Below are 15,560 nucleotides of genomic sequence, written 5' to 3'. Positions count from 1 at the left end.
TTGGACGGGGTATGAGGACGGTTGGTTAATTGTTTAAATTGTATATTGGGTTCATGAGTAGGAGAATATCTCTATGGATCCCTAGGGGTACCAGTAAGTAGGAAAAATGAAAGATTATTGTCTCTTGTCATCATATGCATGAAAATAGAAAGTTGTATGAATATGAATTTCCATATATTGTTTTTGGAAAAGCTCGTTACGTAAGTACGGAATAAATGACTTTTTTTATATTAAATGTATTTACATTAAATTAAGAACTCCATTAGTTGTTTTTCTGACTTTTACCGATCTTCAGTTTTTCGTATCTGTGATTAGTGTGATATTCTTACTGGGCTAGTGTAATTCACCCTTTTATTAATCATTTTAGATTAAGAAGACTAAGATCCAAATCCCAATCAATAAGAAAGTTATAAGTAGTTTACTACCCGAACTCCCTTCAAGTACTAGTGAAGGTTGTTTTAAAATATTTATTTATTCGGTTTTCTTTAATTACCGTTTGTGTTTAAGAATGGATATTCTCAAAGCTCTATTTAGGTATTTTAAAACTATTGTGTAAAGAATGTAAACTCCAACTCTATTATTCGCTTCTGCATTTAATTTATGAATTTATTTCTATTTAAGTTCTGGTCTTTACAGTATATTAATTAAACCAATCACTTAAATATTGTTTATACGAAATGCTATAATTTCTTAAAATTAAAACTAAAATTTAATTTTTTATTCTATAATTTTCTAATAAAAATTTAAAATAAAGCAATTACATTTATTTAGTTTTTAAACTCATTATGCTCCTAAAGTACCTTATAACTTTGTTCAAATGTTACCTTTATCAATATAAGAGAAAATATTTAAAAAAATTATATTTTACCTTATAGTTTTAAGAGTTATGAATGTTTTTTTTTTATAATTCAATTATTAGAATTAGTCATGACATCAATTGTGTGGAACATGATCTTATGAATTGTCACAATTATGTGGAACATGATGCTACAAATCCTCAGTGAGACCAAAATTTTTGCTAGTTTGAATATACATGTCAAACCTAACTTAAAATTTAAATAATTGAGGTATTATTTAATTTATTTATGAATATACATTATATAAAATTTGAAAAATATAAAATACTAGAAAATTATTAAATTAAAGACTTTGCACGTCCAAAATCATTTTTAATTTTATAAAAATTTCTTATAACATTATTTATATTTGTACTATCATACAAAAATATAATTGTATTTTTAATATTAAATTATGGTAATTTGATTAAATTTAATATTTTATTAAATTCAAAAAAAATTATGTAAAATTTTTAATATGTTGATGTTACTCTAATTAAATTTATATTTAATAAAATATTAACTTAAATTTTTTTTTAAATATAAAAACACTTACAATAATGTTCCCCCCCCCGCGTACCAAATAGCCATGAATTATTATTATTATTATTATTTTAAATTTCAATATATTTTATTAGCTAATAGTGAAATATCTCTACATGTGGACCAAATCTTGTATGAATTAATTTAAAATTGTTATTTGAAATTTTCAGTTATAATAATCAAAATTTCTTTCCTAACGTTTCAATTCCTCCTCTAAAAGAAAAAGAAACAAACGAAATCCGCAGACTTACAAGTCTGTAGAAGTTTCCAAGACTTACTGCCTCAATGTCTTTAAACCAATTAAATCATACTGCATTTTCTTTGTGGACCGCATACAATTATAGACTCGAAATGGAACGTGTAACGTGCATGACAACTTACTGCCCAATTGAGAATGTGTGGTACATGTTTACTTTAAGAAGAAGATTCCAAATTTTATAATTTAATTATATATTTTTATATACATTTTATATATTCAGCTGTTTCTGTTCATGGGTTATGGGCTTTTTTTCTTATAAAGGCCTGTTTGTTCATAAATTGATCATTTTGGGCTGCGAATTGTATGATTTAATATAAAGTTCTTTTGGATTGGATTAAATATTTATTTAATAAATTTTACTAACGGATAAGATATTTAATAATATAAATAAATATACCAAGAAAACACCATCAAATAATTATACCATCGGTTTGAAAGTAGAAACAAAGAAGATTTTATAATTTTAACATTATACTATATATTAATTAACCACGAATTATCATCGTGCAAAGAGAATATAAATCTATTACTTTATTTTTATTTTCTATAAAAATTATAAAAATAAAATTTGACTTATTTCTATTTCCATCAATAATAACAAGATTAGAGGAGTAATTATAAATTTCAAAATAGATTATTATGAATTTTTGTTTCAGAAAATGAAAATGATAATCATAATAATTTTCCTATCTATAGATGAGTGGCTTTTAATTTTGTCCGTACTGCATAATATCTTGAATAAACTTAGTGACGTTAAGATAAGAAGATCCTCCTCCTTCAACAGCTTTCTTTGCCATTTCCGCAAACTCTTTAGCTCGTAGTCTTCTCTCTTCCCCTTCCTCACCTTCATCCATTACCTTCTCAATACCATTCTTGATATCTTCTTTCTTTACCACAACTCCTGTCCTATCTTCTTCTCCCCACATGAATGGCTCCTTCGCTCCAACACTTATACCAATTTTCAGAATCTGCACAGCCAATTTCTCGTTTAAAAACTGATCTCCGAACAGCGGCCAAGTTACCAGCGGCAAGCCGGCGGTAATCCCTTCAATGGTGGAGTTCCATCCACAGTGAGTTAAAAATCCAGCAATGGCGGGATGTGACAATATCAACACTTGTGGAGCCCAACCCTTTATTAGAAGTCCTCGTCCTTTGATCCTCTCTTCAAACCCATCTTCTATAATCCATTTTTCCAGTTCGTTTAATCTCTTCCAGTTTCTTATTACCCAGATGAATGGCCTGTTTGATGCCTCTAAGGCTAATCCCAGTTCAATCATTTGCGCAGGTGGGGCATTGCTGATGCTTCCGAGACAAGCGTAGATTACAGAGCTTGGTTCCTGACAATCAAGCCAGTTAAGAAATTGATGTTCATCCATGGCGGCTTTCTTACCTCTCTGAATCTTATCCAACCCAGTCTTGTTGCAGAGCCAAAGAGGTCCAATACACCACGCTTTGCGGCCTCCTCCCACCTTTCTGTATTCTCTGATGTATTCTGCTTCCATTTCTTCAAAAGTATTAATCACCACCCCGTAGGAATCTTTATCTGCATCGCCCATTTTCTTGTGCATCTCTTTCCAGGTGTCTTTACTGAGTACTGGCAGCTGGGCTTTCGTGAATTCAACTTTATCAGGCAAGTTTGGCAAAACAAAGTACTCTGAATCCGACGTTACCGTGTCAAGAATCTTGGACGAATATAAACGTTCCAAACACAAAAGACTGAAACAGCTGAATCCATGGAAAGAAATTCTGGGTATCTTGAACTTGGACGCAATGTTTTTGGTATATGGCAAGCAGAAATCAGAGATGAGACAGGAAGGCCGAAGTGAAATTTGCTCCTCATCAAACAATCTTTGAACTTGGTCTTCTAACATATTGGCCGCTTCGAAGAACTTCAAGGATAAATCTAAGTCAAACGAATCCAGCATGTCGAAATTCTCAAGCCCTTCCGGTAATCCCACTTCTGAACATGGAAACTTGAGCTGAACCAGACGGATATGGAGGCCATGAGCTTGTACAGCTCGGGTTATAACGGGTTCAACTCTGGCTGCATTTACAGGCGTTGTGATGATGGTGATGAGGTCGCCACGTTCTGCCAAGACTCTGGCTATGTCAATCATGGGGATCATGTGGCCTTGCGCCATGAATGGGAACAAGACGAAGTGAAGCTTTTTCTGGTTTTGATTATCATGGGAGTCCATGGCAGTTCTGGATTGATGATGAGAACTGCTAGATTGACACTGATGGACTAAAATGACTCTCCAAGTCGAGTGTGATATATGTATGTACGTGGAGATGCATATATATATGTATAGGCAAGAAGACTCAAGCTTGGTCTCCAAGGCACTTTAGCGGATGGGTGATGCAATAGCAGACATAAGCATTCTTGTTTGATTACATGAGAACGATGAGGTCCCAAACTGAAGGACGAACTTTTAAAGATCAAATTCAGCGGCCATATATATCAGTCTAGATTTAGAAAATTCCAATTTAATAGGTATATGTATATAAATATTTTAAAACGATTTGGAATCCACACATTTTTCTCTCCACAAAAGATAGGATTTTGCTATATTTGTAGAGGTGGAAAAGAATCGTGAAACTAAATGATTTTTTGAACATAAAGTTCCATTTTCAATTAAAAAAAAAAAAAAATTTAATAGTTTAATTCCTGTATTTATTTAATATTTTTTATTATCTTATAATTGATGTAAATGTATAATTTATTGATGTCGTATGTATATCTATTAAAAAAAAAATAGTAATAAATATATGTTTGAAAAGTTATAATTTAAGATATTTGAATATGTGTTACTTGTCAATTAAATTATTGTAATAATAGAAAAAAATTGCTTGACTCTTCTAAAAGATTCTCCAAAGAAATTGCTTTGAAAGATCGGAAAAAAGTAATGGTTTAAATTAAATCGTACTCTTATATTTATTATGAACAACATATATATATATATATATATATATATATATACATACCACTCAGTTAATGTCCGATAATTTTATTTATTTATTAATAAAAATTATAATCCAAACATCTATAAATTTCAAAATTTTAACAATTTAAAATTACCAAGGTAAGGTAGCACGTACTCTAATAATATTTATATAAATTCTTCTTACTAACTAAAAATTAGGTGATATCAGATTGAGTAATCAATCACCCATAATTTGTCACAATTTTCTGGATATTTTTTTAGAGTAAATAATTTAGTTTGATGATTGCTGCTTAAGATCATCAATTAACATTGTTAAATTACGATGAGAAGATCCTCCTTCTTCAACAGCTTTCTTTGCCATTTCTGCAAGCTCTTTAGCTCTCTGTCTTCTCCTCTCTCCTTCTTCATCTTCTTCCATCACCTTGTCAATAGCATTCTTGATATCTTCCTTTTTCGCCAACACGCTAACATGTTCTTCCTCCCACCGGAAAGGCTTCTCTACTCCCACACTGACACCAATTTTCAGTATCTCCACAACCAGTTTCTCATTACAAAACTGGTCTCCAAACAGCGGCCAAGTTATCAGCGGTACACCAGCACTGATTCCTTCAATGGTGGAATTCCATCCGCAGTGAGTTAAGAATCCTCCAATGGCGGGATGTGATAATATCAACACTTGTGGAGCCCAACCCTTTATCAGAAACCCTCGTCCCTTGATCCTTTCCTGGAATCCATAATCTGAAATCCATTGCCGGACTCCATTTAGGCTATTCCATTCTCTTAACACCCAGATGAATGGTTTGTTTGATTCCTCCAAGGCTATTCCTAGTTCTATCAGTTGAGCCGGTGGCGCGTTATTGATGCTTCCAAGACAAGCGTAGATTACAGAGCTTGGTTGTTGAGAATCAAGCCAGCTGAGACATTGATGTTCATCAACTGCAGCTTTCTTCCCTCTCTGTGCCTTGTCTAAACCAGACTTGTTGCAGAGAGAAAGAGGTCCAATGCTCCATACCTTTTTTCTTTTTAACTCTCTGTACTCTCTGACGTACTCTGCTTCAATTTTTTCAAAAGTGTTCATAATCACCCCGTATGATTCTTTATCTGCTTCTAATATCTCCTCTCTACTCTCTTTCCAGATTTCATCAGTGGGTATTGGTATCTGTGCTCTTGTAAATTTAATTTCATCCGGCATGTTTGGCACAGTGAAATACTCGGAGTCGGAGGTTACAGTCTCGACAATCTTAGAAAGAAATCCATCTGCCATGATATTATGCATGCACAAAAGGTAGAAGCAGCTTGTTCCATGAAAGGAAATTCTAGGTATCTGAAACTTACCGGCGATTTTGTTTGTATACGGCAAGCAGAAATCGGAGACGATGCAGGACGGTGGTGGTGATAGCTCCTCAAATAATCTCTCGACCGGTTCTTGAAACAAGTTGGTTGCTTTGAAGAAATTAAGGAGTAATCCAACTGGTTGCAGAAGATCAATATTCTCTTGCCCTGCTGGGATTAGTCCTGAATCTACACCTGGAAACTGAAGCTGAACCAGGCGGATACGGAGTCCAGATTGGACAGAACGGGCTATAACGGGTTCGAATCTTGCTGCATTAACAGGTGTTGTGATAATGGTTATGATTACGCCGCGTTCGGCCAAGAGTCTTGCAATATCAATCATTGGGATCATGTGGCCTTGCGCCATAAATGGGAAGAGCACGAAGTGAAGTTTCTGGTTTTGATCTTGAAAATCCATGGCAGCTTGGGTTGATGGAAAGATTGAGTTAGCTGGCATGGGACTGAATGACTCTCTACTTCAGTACTAAGTACTGCACGTACATATGTACATAAACATGTCTATTTATAGATATGGATACTATATATATATATATATATATATAGGCACGAAGGTTCGAATTAACCCGTAGTCTACAGTGATGGATAGAAGTTGGCAACTGGTGATGCAAGAGCTTACGTAACCGGATTGGTTTTATCTGGACATGATGAGGTGGTTCATAGAAAGTAGTAGATTTATGTGGACAATATTTATTCTCTGTACTACATACTCAAATGATATAATGTTACTGTTATACATTTAATAATTTGAGTTGAATGATGATACATATATTCATGAATGAAAAAGTATATATAGAAATTTAATTTTTTCTTATTAGGTTATGTTCAAAATACAAAAAAAAAAAAGAAAGTTTATAGAGGAAAGAAATACGCGTATATGGTAAGTTTTGGTGACCCCAGAAATTTAAATTAAAATATATATAATAATCTGAGTGCGGAAGCGAAATAAAAAATTAAAATTAACATCCCTTACATGATAACTCAAAAGTACTAACAAACATCATGGAACAAATTCTTTGAAAGAAATATAAAAAATGAAAAAAATAAAGAAAACTATAAAGTATTTAGTGTAATACCCAAAACTTTTTATTTTATTATTATTAGAATTTTTGTTTGATTTTATTTTATATTAATAATTAATTTATAAGGTTTTAATTTAATTTAATTTAATTTAATAAAAATAAAAATAATAATAATGATAAAATGGGGTAAATTTATTTTTGTGATTTAATTGAAATTGATTTTGGGAAAAAGTAGTGAAAATTTAGAATATGGGTATGTTTTTGAAAAGAAAATCGAAAATCAGAGGTCAAAACACAATTTAGAAAAATTGTGCCACGTCAGCAGCTCGATCAGCAGCCCCGGCCAACCAGGACATGCTGCGTGGCAGGGACGCTGAAGCGGGACGGAGAAACGTGGGCGATCTGCGTCCGTGCGATCGGACGACTCAGATCCGTTCCCGCGCGCACGGATGGCCCAGATCAAAAGTGCGCATGGATGGCCCAGATCTCACGCGTGCGGACGGCCTAGATCTGATCACGCACACCTAACCCCAAACCCTAACCGCCAGAACCCTCACCGGAGAAGACAACCAAGCCACCGGAGGAACCGACCGCCGCCATCCGCCACCGCACCGAAGCACCTTCCGGCCACCAAACAAGGTAAAATTTTTCTCATTGGCTCGTTTTTCGATGCTGAACCTCCCTGTGGCCAAATCGGAGCCAAACCATCAGCTAATTGGCCGAAAAACATCGCCGAAGTCCAGCGGCGCCGCTGCGGGTTCCCTCGATTTTTGCCTCCGATGAGGCCCTTCCCAGTTCCCGTTTGATGTAATTTTTACACCACTGTAACCACAATCCTTTTCTCTACAAGTTGACCGGAGCAAAACACCAAATCATAACTCGCACCGGAGGAGCCGCCGCACCTGAGAGCTTTGCCGCCAGTAAGTCTCGGTTTTCTGGAATGTTTTGGCCCACCGAGGGCCCTAGGGGTGTTTTATCATAGGAACCAATGCAAGTTTGGCCGAATTCGGCTGAAAACGGCCAATTCGAGACGGATCGCCCCGTGGGTGGCGGCGCTGTCGCCGGAGCACGGCGGAGCCGCCGTGCCAGAATTCCAAAATTGGCCGAAAAGGCCCTGGGTCTGATTTGGAGTTTTTTTTGGGGACATGTGCAGGTACCGGAAGTGTGTTTCAGTTTCTGGAAAAAAATTCAGGGAATCTAGGGACCGCCCGTAAGCGTAGTGAGAATCCGATTTCAGACTCCGAAACAAGTAAGGATCCCTCACTCTATTTCTTATCACGGTATTAAAGCTTAATGAATGATATAATGGTATTTTGTGAATTAATAGATATGTATAATTAATTAAGATTGCTAATGGGGCCCGAAACTGATGTAATTGTCGGTCTGTTCCTGTTTGATATATTTTACAGTCTAAATGTAGTATAGTATTTGATTGTTTATTCTGTGGTTTCGTATGCATAAATCACTGTTTAATCTATTATAGTTTGAATTATTGTGAACCCGTTGTTGTGTTGCCTTGTTTGGTGTGCGTTACTGGTTTATGTATTCATGTTGATTAGGTAATTGAGACTAAAAAAAATGAAAAGGGTATGTGAATTTATAAATGGATAAGTCGACACCCTCATTAGATATCCTGGGAGACGATGGACGGACCGGGTCCATAGGGAATCCTGCCGGGAACGGGGTCTCTCATATCGGACGGGGTATAGAGACTTTAAATGTTTTGGTGCTCATACCGGACGGGGTATGGGGACGACCCGCTTCACCCTCATACCGGATGGGGTATTGAGGTTTATGGTTTTGGCGCCCATACCGGACGGGGTATGGGGACGGCCCTAGAATTAAGATGAATGGTTCACGTATAGCGGGGACCCCTATGGATCCCCATTGATATTAGTAGGCTGATAAAAGAGGAAATTTGTTGTCTGATGATTGAAATATAAAAGTATGATATGTGTTATGTTACAGAGTGTGCATGATCTTATAATGTTTATAATGTCATTATTTTCATAAGTTGTTTTCATGAATCTCACCGAGATAAGTGGACAGTAAAGGGTTTTATTATTGATAAATGAATTTGTTATGAATTATGCTCCATTGGTCGTTTTTGTTTTCTACCAACCTTTACTACTGTTACAGTGAGATAATGTGACATCTTTACTGGATCAGTGTAGCTCATTCCTTACTTAACTATTTCAGATAAGGAGGACTTGGTTCCCGAGCCCGTTCCGCAGGAAGACGGCGAATAGAAGCCTAAAGATTTATTAGTTTTCCTTATAATATTCATTCACAGTATTTCCTTCAGTTAGTTTATTCTTTCATATCTTTAATACATTTTGATTATTGTGTAAGTGATGTTAATAATTATCTATTTTATCTCTCTTCCGCACTTAGAATAAATATATACATTTTTTTTAATTTCCGGGGCCGTTAGAGTTGGTATCAGAGCCGCGTTCCTCGGACTCATCCTTTACACAATAATATTTAGAGAAATACCAACCGATTAATCGTTACTCAACCCTTCTTTGTGAAACAAGTGCTGAGAGATGAGTAGAGGAAGACTCCCATTAAACTGAGCAGCCCGGGATGATTCACTTCGGGAAGATGTGGACAGAATATTTGAGATGCTAGAAAGGATCATTGCTGCCCAGCAAGGCCGAGAGGAGATAAGGGAGTTACCCGACCCTCCCCCACTACCACAGGTTGAGCCACCACTACAGTGAGCAGATCTCGAGCCACCCCGGCACGAGCCTGCTCCTCCACAGTACCCTCAGATCGTGGAGAGGAGTTTCAACACCTTTTCTCAATCAGCAGGGAGTCACAGACCCTCAGCTCCACCCCGCAGACCAGTACCTACTGCCCCGATCCAACAAAATAAGAGGCCAAGACCGGCGATCTAGGCTCCCTCTCAGGCTCTAGGGGCAGTACGTGGAAAAATCTGTTAGCACTGCGGCAGGGATCATGGGGACCGACCATGCTATCGCCTCAACAACACCTGTCGCATATGTGGTAGTGCCTAGCACTATGCGAGAGAGTGTCCGAGGAACCAGAACCAATGAAGAACTCTTTTTCAGGGCAGGGTTTACAACCTCACACAGCAGGATGCCGATGCCAACCCGGACGTAGTACAGGGCAAGCCCAAGAAGGAAATTTGTATCCAAGAGATTTCGGTAGTCCGAGACTTTCCAGATGTATTTTTGGACAAAGAATCCGGACTGCCAGTGGATAGGGAAGTTGAGTTCACTATAGACCTATAACCAGGCACCCAGTCCATTTTGATTGTTCCTTACTGTATGAGCCACGTTGAGATGGAAGAGCTGAGGAAATAGATCAATGAATTGCAAGACAGTGGTTTTATTAGACACAGTGTGTCTCCTTGGGGTGCCGAAGTCACTTTTGCCAGAAAGGGAGATGGAACATTGAGACTGTGTATTAATTACAGAGGACTGAACAAGGTCACAGTCAAGAACAAATATCCCCTTCCTAAAATTGACGATTTCTTCGATCAGCTGCAGGGTGCGCAGGTCTTCTCCAAAATAGACCTGCGATTAGGTTACCATCAGGTGAAAATAAGAACAGAAGACATCCCCAAAACGACCTTTCGAACTAGGTACGAACACTATAAGTTCCTGGTCATGCCATTTGGGCTAACCAACGCGCCGACCATCTTTATGGATCTGATGAACAAGGTCTTCAGAGAATTCTTGGATCAATTTGTTATTGTGTTCATCGATGACATCTTGGTCTACTCAAAAAACAGAGAAGAGCATGCTCACCATCTAGCCCAAGTTTTGCAGGTCCTCAGAAAAAAGAAGCTATATGCAAAGTTGAGTAAGTGTGGATTCTGGCTTGAACAGACCGTTTTCCTAGGACACATCATATCGAAGGAAGGAGTATTAGTGAATCCCAAAAAGGTTGAAGCGGTATTTGGCTGGGAGAAGTTGACATCAGTTAAGGAGATCTGTAGCTTTCTGGGAATGGCAGGTTATTACCGCAGGTTCGTCGAAGGATTCTCTAGTCTAGCAGCTCCCCTAACCCGACTCACAAAGAAGAATGCCAAGTTTGAGTGGAATGAGAACTGTGAGAGGAGTTTTTCAGAATTAAAGGAGCGGCTGACCACTGCACCCGTACTGGCTTTACCGAGTGGATTGGGGGATATACAGTTTATAGTGATGCTTCCTATCTAGGCCTGGGTTATATCCTGATGCAGCATGAGAAGGTCATAACCTATGGGTCCAGACAGTTAAAGAATTATGAGAAGAATTATCCCACCCATGACTTGAAACTTATCGCAATCATACAAGTCTTGAAAATCTGATGCCATTATTTATACAGAGAAACCTTTCAGATCTATACCGATCATAAGAGTTTGAAACACATATTCACTCAAAAGGATCTCAACATGCATCAGAGAAGATAGATGGAACTCCTTAAAGACTATGATTTTGATATCTTGTATCATCCAGGTAAGGGCAACGTGGTGGCAGATGCTCTCAGCAGGAAAAATGTAGGTATTTTAGCCAATTTGATGGTTTTAGAACGCAAGCAAATTGGGGCCACACAACAGGTTCGACTTCAGGATCTAAAGAGAGTCGCATGTTTGGGCCGTCTGACCGTCCAGCTCGAGTTAATACAGAGAATAAGGGAAGCCCAGTTAGTCGACCCCGCCTTAGTAGCCCGCAAGAATGATACAGAACAGGGAGTGAGTTCAGAATTCTGAATCTCTGTCGATGGGTTACTCCGGTTCCAGGACAGGGTATGTATCCCAGACGAAGTGAGTTAAAGAGAGATATCATGATAAAATCCCACAGCTCGAAGTTTGCCATGCATCCCGGAAGTACCAAAATGTACCAAAGCATGCGACCCCGATTTTGGTGGTATGGGATGAAGAGGGACATAGTTGACTTTGTATCTAAATACTTGGTATATCAGCAGGTCAAGACAGAACATCAACGCCCAGGTGGGTTACTTCAGCCCGTACCGATCCCGGTGTGGAAGTGGGAACATATCGCCATAGACTTCGTAACGGGATTACCCAAGGCACGTTCAGGACATGACGCCATCTGGGTAATTGTTGACTGGCTTACCAAGTCTTCCCACTTCCTAGTCATCAAGATAACCGATCCCTTGGACAAGTTGGCAAGAATGTATATCCGAAAAATAGTCAGATTGCATGGAGTTCCAGTGATAGTGGTATCCGATAGGGACCCCAGGTTCACTTCTCAATTTTGGAGTAGCATTTAGCAGGCCATGGGAACAAAGCTGTCTCTCAGTACTGCCTTCCATCCTTAGATTGATGGACAATCAGAAAGGACAATACGTACACTTGAGGATATGCTCCGAGCTTGTGTCATTGACTCTGGGGGCCATTGGGACGACTATCTACCCCTGATAGAATTTGTCTACAACAACAGCTACCAAGCGAGCATTGGCATGGCTCCGTATGAGGCGTTATATGGGCGCCCATGCAGATCGCTGATTTGTTGGGAAGAAGTGGGCGACAGAAAGTTGTTCGGCCCGGAGTTGGTGGAGGAGACCACGTTTTAAATAGTTAAAATCAGAAAGAACATTCAGACGGCTCAGAGCAGACAAAAAAGTTATGCGAACACCCGGAGGAGAGATTTAGCGTTTGAGTAAGGCGATCGGTTGTTCCTTAAGGTCACTCATTTCAAGGGAATTAGTAGGTTCGGTAGGGGAGGAAAACTGAACCCCCGATTTATTGGACCATTTGAAGTCTTAGACAGGATTGGTACTGCTGCCTACAGACTAGCACTGCCTCCAAAGCTCTCCAAGGTCCACAATGTGTTCCATGTATCCATGCTACGTAAGTACAACCCGGACCCCTCTCATGTCTTGGCTCATGAATCGCTCCCACTCCAAGGGGACTTATCTTATGAGAAAGTCCCTGTCGGTATCACGGATCGAAAGAGCAGAATACTCCGCAACCGGGAAATATCATTTACAAAGGTAGTGTGGCAGAACCACTCGCCAAGGGAGGTTACTTGGGAGCTGGAATTAGACTTTAGAGTCCAGTATCCCCATTTGTTTGACCAAGAGTAAGGTGCAAATTTGGGGGACCAAATTTCTTTAAGATGGAAGAATTGTAACACCCAAAACTTTTTATTTTATTATTATTGGAATTTTTGTTTGATTTTATTTTATATTAATAATTAATTTATAAGGTTTTAATTTAATTTAATTTAATTTAATAGAAATAAAAATAAAAATAATGATAAAATGGGGTAAAATTATTTTTGGAATTTAATTGAAATTGATTTTGAAAAAAAGGGGCGAAAATTTAGATTCTGGAGATATTTTTGAAAAGAAAATCGAAAACTGGGGGTCAAAACGCAATTTAAAAAAATTATGCCACGTCAGCATCCTAGTCAGCAGCCCCGGCCAACCAGGACACGCCGCGTGGCAAGGACACTAACGCAAGAAGCCATGCGGGAGGAGACACGTGGGCGATCCGCGTGCGCGCGATTGGACAACCCAGATCCGTTCCCGCGCGCACGGATGACCCAGATCAAAAGTGCGCTTGGACGGCCCAGATCTCATGCGTGCGGACGGCCCAGATCTGATCACGCACAGACGGCCCAGATTGCATCGCAATGGACGGTCCAGATTTATTTCTAATTTAATCGCGATCGGACAGCCTAGATTAAATCGTAATGGACGGCTCAGATTAAAAAGGGAAGGTTATAAATAATCTCATTCACACCCAACCCTAAACCTTAGTAGCCAGAAACCTCGCTGGAGAAGACAACCCAGCCACTGGAGGAACCGACTGCCGCCACCCGCCGCTGCACCAGAGCAACTTTTGGCCGCCAAACAAGGTAAAATTTCTCCCCTTGGCTCATTTTTTGATGCTGAACCTCCTTGTGTCAATATTGAAGCCAAACCACCGGCTAATTGGCCAGAAAACACCGTCGAAGCCCTGCGGCACCGCCTTGGGTTCCCTAGATTTTTGCCTCCGATGAGGCCCTTCCCGGTTTCCGTTCGATGTAATTTTTATACCACTGTGACCATCGTCCTTTTCTTAACAGGTTGACCGGAGCAAAACACCAAATCGCAACTCGCGCCGGAGGAGCCGCCACACTCGAGAGCTTCGCCGCCGGTAAGTCTCGGTTTTCTAGAATTTTTTGGCCCACCGAGGGCCCTAGGGGTGTTTTATCATAGGAACCAATGCAAGTTTGGCAGAATTCGGTCGAAAACGGCTTAAAACGGCCAATCCCAGGCAGATTGGCGTTGTGGGCAGCGGCGCCGTCGCTGTAGCATTGCAGAGCCGCCATGCCAGAATTTCGAAATTGGCCGAAAAGGCCCTGGGTCTGATTTGGTGTTTTTTTTTGGGACATGTACAGGTACCGGAAGTGTGTTTCAGTTTCTGGAAAAAAATTCAGGAACTCTAGGGACTGCCCGTAGGCGCAGTGAGAACCCGATTTCAGACTCCGAAACAAGTAAGGATCTCTCACCCTATTTCCTATCACGACATTAAAACTTAATAAATGATAAAATGATATTTTATGAATTAATAGATATGTATAATTAATTAAGATTGCTAATGGGGCCCGAAACTGATGTAATTATCGGTCTGTTCCTGTTTGATGTATTTTACAGTCTAAATGCAGTATAGTATTTGATTGTTTATTTTGTGGTTTCGTATGCATAAATCACTGTTTTATCTATTATAGTTTGAATTATTGTGAACCCGTTGTTGTGTTGCCTTATTTGGTGTGCGTTACTAGTTTACGTATTCATGTTGATTGGGTAATTAAGACTAAGAAAAATGAAAAGGGTATGTGAATTTATAAATGGATAAGTTGACAGCCTCACTAGATGTCCTGCGAGATGGTGGACGGACCGGGTTCATAGGGAACCCTACCGGGAAAAGGGTCTCTTATATCAGACAGAGTATATTGACTTTAAATGTTTTGGCGCTCATATCGAACGAGGTATGGGGACGGCCCGCTTCATCCTCATACAAGACGGGGTATTGAGGTTTATCGTTTTGGCGCTCATACCGGACGGGGTATGGGAACGGTCCTGAAATTAAGGTGAATGGTTCACGTATAGTAGGGACCCCTATGGATCCCCATGGATACTAGTAGGTTGAAAAAACAGTGAAATAATTCAAACTATAATAGATAAAACAGTGATTTTTGTGGTTTCGTATGCATAAATCACTGTTGCCTTATTTGTTGTTTTTCCTGATAATTGAAATACAAAAGTATGATATGTGTTATGTTACAGAGTGTGAATGATCTTATGATGTTTATAATGTCATTATTTTCATAAGTTATTTTCATGAATCTCACCGAGGTAAGTGGATAGTGAAGGATTTTATTATTGATAAATGAATTTATTATGAATTATGCTTCATTAGTCGTTTTTGTTTTCTACCAACCTTTACTACTGTGACAATGAGATAGTGTGACATCTTTACTGGGCTAGTGTAGCTCATTCCTTACTTAACCATTTCATATAAGGAGGACTTGGTTCCCGAGCCCATTCCGCAAGAAGACGGTGAATAGAAGCCAAAAGATTTATTAGTTTTCCTTATAGTATTCATTTACAATATTTTCTTCGGTTAGTTTATTCTTTCATT

The 15,560-nt window shown here is 38.8% G+C and overlaps 1 protein-coding gene and 1 pseudogene across 1 annotated transcript; both read right to left on the bottom strand.

The window, feature by feature from the left end:
- Positions 1–2,250: 2,250 nt before the first annotated feature.
- LOC110822877 (UDP-glycosyltransferase 73C6 pseudogene) lies at positions 2,251–3,988 on the bottom strand (annotated as a pseudogene).
- Positions 3,989–4,626: 638 nt separating this feature from the next.
- Positions 4,627–6,446, bottom strand: LOC110822686 (UDP-glycosyltransferase 1-like). The gene has a single exon (XM_022052859.2). The coding sequence runs from the start codon at positions 6,370–6,372 to the stop codon at positions 4,855–4,857; it is 1,518 nt and encodes a 505-aa protein (XP_021908551.2). The 5' UTR covers positions 6,373–6,446; the 3' UTR covers positions 4,627–4,854.
- Positions 6,447–15,560: the final 9,114 nt, after the last annotated feature.

The sequence above is a fragment of the Carica papaya genome, chromosome 8 (genome assembly GCF_054855325.1).
Source record: "Carica papaya isolate Zhongbai chromosome 8, ASM5485532v1, whole genome shotgun sequence".
Lineage (NCBI taxonomy): Eukaryota > Viridiplantae > Streptophyta > Magnoliopsida > Brassicales > Caricaceae > Carica > Carica papaya.
This window is presented reverse-complemented; position numbering and strand designations above follow the sequence as displayed.